The sequence below is a fragment of the Propithecus coquereli genome, unplaced genomic scaffold, assembly GCF_000956105.1.
Source record: "Propithecus coquereli isolate 6110/MARCELLA unplaced genomic scaffold, Pcoq_1.0 Scaffold246, whole genome shotgun sequence".
In the NCBI taxonomy this organism is placed as follows: domain Eukaryota; kingdom Metazoa; phylum Chordata; class Mammalia; order Primates; family Indriidae; genus Propithecus; species Propithecus coquereli.
Window position 1 is genome coordinate 625,321 of NW_012148019.1, and position 4,558 is coordinate 629,878.

At 46.8% G+C, this 4,558-nt stretch overlaps 1 protein-coding gene across 1 annotated transcript in view; it reads right to left on the reverse strand.

Moving 5' to 3' along the window:
• Window positions 1-4,558, reverse strand: part of LOC105812137 (quinone oxidoreductase-like protein 2) — a 23,390-nt gene that overhangs the window by 8,453 nt on the left and 10,379 nt on the right. Inside the window, exon 9 of the mRNA XM_012646522.1 lies at window positions 2,762-2,990. Within this exon, the coding sequence (XP_012501976.1) occupies window positions 2,762-2,990 (229 nt within the window). The remainder of the gene's footprint in view (window positions 1-2,761; window positions 2,991-4,558) is intronic.

A 4,558-nucleotide genomic window follows, 5' to 3' on the forward strand; every position in this document is an offset into this window, starting at 1 on the left:
CAAGGCCAAAGCGTTATAGTTACGGGGAAGTGAAAAAACTAAACCTTGTATTTTAAAACGGCGACATGTTAGGCTTTTCAAAAGTTACTAAATTCGATATGGGATTTTACATGTATTATCTTATTTAATCCTCGTAACCACCCTAGGAAGTAGGGCATATTACTGCCCTCATTACAGATGAAAAAATTAAGGCACAAAGATGTGTAATCTGCCCACAGCCAGGGTCTGAACTCTGGTGGTCTGACCCCGCAGCCCCACACGCTCGAGCGGGCATTCAGTGGATATGTGAGCGCCCACCAGAAGCTGGAGATGCAGAGGCACGCACGGCCCCGCCTGCGTGGAGTTTGTGCTCTACGGAAAGACAGGCGTGAACAGCGATTACAGGTCAATGAAGGAGAAACAGAGTGCGAAGGAAGTTCACTTCCTGCACCTGCTAAAAGGCCATGTTGTGAAGTTTACGGTCATATTAATATCAACTTCAGGGTCAAATCTCTAAGTCCACATATTCAGGAGAAAAATAAAGGCTAGGAAGCACCAGTATTTCTGATACTGTGTGTGTGTTTAAGTACAATGGTCATTTTCCAAACCCAAACAGGTTATGATAAACAACTTTTTCCAGTATGTTAACTAATCTACATGGAAAAAAATTATCCAGGCTTTAAATTTCAGTGAAATTAATTATATATTCATTTAACCATCTTCATTTTAAAAGAACAAAATATATAAGTCCTGGTACTGCTCAAGAAAATACGAGAGTCCTGGTCATTTTAACTCTAAGATAGTTTTTCTCACATACATAATTCTATGATAGATAAATAAACTTCACACTATAGAATAAGGTTTCTAAGAAGGGACTTCTTGGCCTCTTTGAGGAGAGAGTTTAACATAGCCATAGGAGCCCAGGTTCTGGCACCAGACTAATCCAGACTGGATGTCACTCTGTCACTTACTACGTATCAGGGGGCAGGGTTGTCACCTCCACAAGCTTGACTTTTCATCTGCAGAATGTGTTGATAATGATTCCTACCTCCAAGGGCCGCTGTGAAGGTTAAAGGAAATAATGCAGGTAAAGTGCGTGGCACGGCTCGTGACCCACAGTAAGCACCTCATGTATGCAAGCTGTCACTGTTGTTATTATTCCTCCAAATGGTTTACGCATTAAAGAAACAGAAGAAATGGTAAATGGATGGCGTATGAATGAGATGCCTGACAGGTGTCAGGGAGTGTGGCGTAAAGAGCCACCTGGTAACACCAAGGCCAGCGGAGTGGGGAGAACTATAAAAATCCCGAGTGCGGAGCCCTTGCTGGGAAAGACAAAGGAACATGGAAGCCGACAGGCGCTTAGCAATTACACTGTCAGTTCACGCTTAAGAGGAGGGAGAACTTTGACGTGGACAATCAAACGGTAGCACACCTCTGGCCTGCCTTCATGCCTGAGCAGCACCTAGAAGGCATCAGGCGAGGAGAGATGTCCGCGCCAACACTTGTTTCCACCCCTGTGCTGCCTCGCCCTCTATCGACAGGCGTAGCCTCAGGAAAAGCAAACCTCGGTTTAGAAGTCACACGAGACAGAGGGGGATCCAGAAACTACCTAAACTAGTGGCTTTGAAGATTTTAAGCCATATCTTCTTAAAAGCAAAGCACAAACAAAAAAGTAAAAAATGTGCAGCTATTCAGACCTCAGCAGAGACGGGGTCCCAGAGCCCAGGCAGCTCGAGTCTACACCCACCCACCCCGACACCCCTACTGTGGCTCCTGAGGCACAGTCTGAAGGCCGCGGATACCGTCCCACCCCTTCATTCTAGAGATGTGGAACCCGAAGGTCAGAAAGGTAAGGGGGTCCCTGCAAAGCAGGGCACAGAGCGGTCGCCGGAATCCAGCCAGTTCTCTTCACCACTGAGTGCTCTCCTCTTGCCTCACATACCAAAGAGATAAAGAAGAAAGAAAACCTTGTTTGAAAAGCATGTGCCCCATCACGGGGAAAAGCATGAAACGGAAGGCTGGCGAGCAATGCAGCCTGGCACGGACAGCCCGGGCGCCGCCGATCTGCATTTGAACGAAACATCGCTCCGTCGTGGCCGACTGGAGCTACCCAGGCAGGTTTTTGAACACTAAAACAAATGAAGCCAAAAAGAATAAGGGCTTCACAGCGAACGCCGACCAGATTCCACTCACAGCCGTGCCGCATACGCACGCACACAGCCGCGCTCTGGGGAAGCTTAGGCCACGCTGACGAGAGCGGGGGACGAGAAAGGGAGCGAGTGGCCGACAAAATCAATCAGAGGGACGAGCGATGAACTGCAGACTGAAGATAGCGCCAGGCATGATTTAGTGTTTCGTTCGCAGAATCTCGGCTCAGGTCACCCGGTCGCACTTCACAGCGTCTACGTTTTAAGATCAAAGGTGAAGTCGCACTTCCTTCTTAGCCTCTACGTTGTGGAGTTCAAGGTTCGCGTCAACACTTGTAAATCATTTGCTAACATGCCGCAGCTCCCCTCCACCTGAGATGCCGGTGACAGAGAGAGCCCTCAAAATCCAATGTCACACGGCCTTCCCGGACTCAGTGTCACACGGGGCCGAGCTGCGGCCACACAACCCGTGACCCCGAGCCTGCGAGGCCGTGCGATTCTGCGCTGTATTTTTGCTTTCCCATTCCGCGAAGGGAAGGCTGCAGCTACCTAGCGAGAGCTATCCGGAGTCGGAAGCAGTTACTTCCTGGCCTCAGCTGCATCGAGTCTCTTATCCCTTAACGGCATCTCACCTCCTCCAGCTTGAAGACCGACCCGACGTGCGGCTGGACGCGCCTTTGCTGGCAGTACTCAAGAGCGGAGGACAGGGTCTTGGAGAAGACGGGGAAGTCCTTGTCTTTGTACTGGCCACAGACCACCCCCATGGCGGAGACGTTCTTCAGGAGCAGAAGGTTGGCTGGCACGGAAGCGATGTCTCCTCCCGCGAATCCAACCACCACGATTCTGCCCTCCCACGCCAGGCTGAGGGCAAAGAGAAGGAAAAGAAATTATAAAAAAGCAATCTACAGTCATGGCCATTAGGATGGCTACTATCAAAAAACACCAAAAAAGTAGCGAGAATTGGCAAGGATGTGAAAAACTTAAGCACACTGGTGATGGGATTATTAAATGGTACCGCTGCTATGGACAACAGTGTGGAGGCTTCTCAAAAGATTAAAAATAGGTCCGGCAATTCCACCTCTGGTATGTGTCTAAAAGAACCGAAAGCAGGGTCTCAAAGAGATACGTGCACGTCCCCGTTCACAGCAGCTGAGACGTGCAGCAACCTAAGTGTCTGCCCGACGAACAGATCAACAAAATGCCGTATATGAGGGCTGTCCGGAACGTATCCAGCCATCGTTAATATAATTAGAACGTTTACGTGGCTGGATACGTTCCAGACAGCCCTCCCATACATAACGAAACACTATTCAGCCTTCAAAAGGAAGGAAATCTTGTCACGTGCTGTAGCATGCATGAGCTGTGAGGATATTGTGCTACGTGAAGTAAGCCAGCCACAAAGAGACTAATACCGCGTGATTTCCCTCATACCAAGTATCTGAAGCCGTCAAATTCACAGAAACAGAAAGCAGAGTGGTTGTCGAGGGCTAGGAGAGCGAGGAAAGCGGAGCTGTTTCATGTGCACGGAGCCTCAGATTTGCAAGATGGTAAGATTCTGGAAACCTGTCACACAACAACGTGAATATACTTAACACTACTGAACTGTCCACTTAAAAATGGGTAAAATGGTAAGTTTTATGTTATATGTTTTTTACCACAATAAAAAAGTAGAATTTTTTAAAAACCAACGTACATTAACTCCCAGAGACAGAAAGTAGAGCAGAAGTTACCAGGGAAGGGGGAAGGGAGAAAGAAGCAGTCAACGTTTCATGGGTACACAGTTCCTGCTGGGGACGGGCACACATTATGAGTGTACTCAATGCCAAAGAATTGCACGCTTATAAATGGTGAAAATGATAAATATTAGGTCATGTATATTTTACCACAATGAGCAGAAAACAACATGCATTAAAGCCACGGCTGGGAACTCCCCTCGACCTCACAAACCGGCAGTTGAGAACCATCCTTTACTACGTTCCGTTCGTCAGTAGGAAAATATAAACATAAACCATTAAGCAGGTATTAGGGAGCCAAAGGAACTACCCGGTTTTATAAGGAGACCTAGTTTAGAATCAAGGCTCTCGATTTAACTTCCACAACCACTCTGCAGAAGGCAGTTGGGTACGAACAAATGTCATTGCACGGGTTGTACTTCAAGACAACTCAATCTGAAGATTTTGAACTCAGGAAGCAGGTATAAGAAGATAAACACTTTAATGAAGGATCATTTGCTTTACACAAAGACTTCCTTTAGGTCATGCACTTCTTTACTGAATTTTGAATAATCTACAAAAATTGACAAGTTTTTTGCAGCCCATTATGTAAAGCATCATACAGTATCACTGCTAGGCAATGAGTTATAAAAACAACTTCTGTAAACATCTTTGGTATAAAGTATGTATCTGTTTGGTCTTGGCTTTTTATTTTTT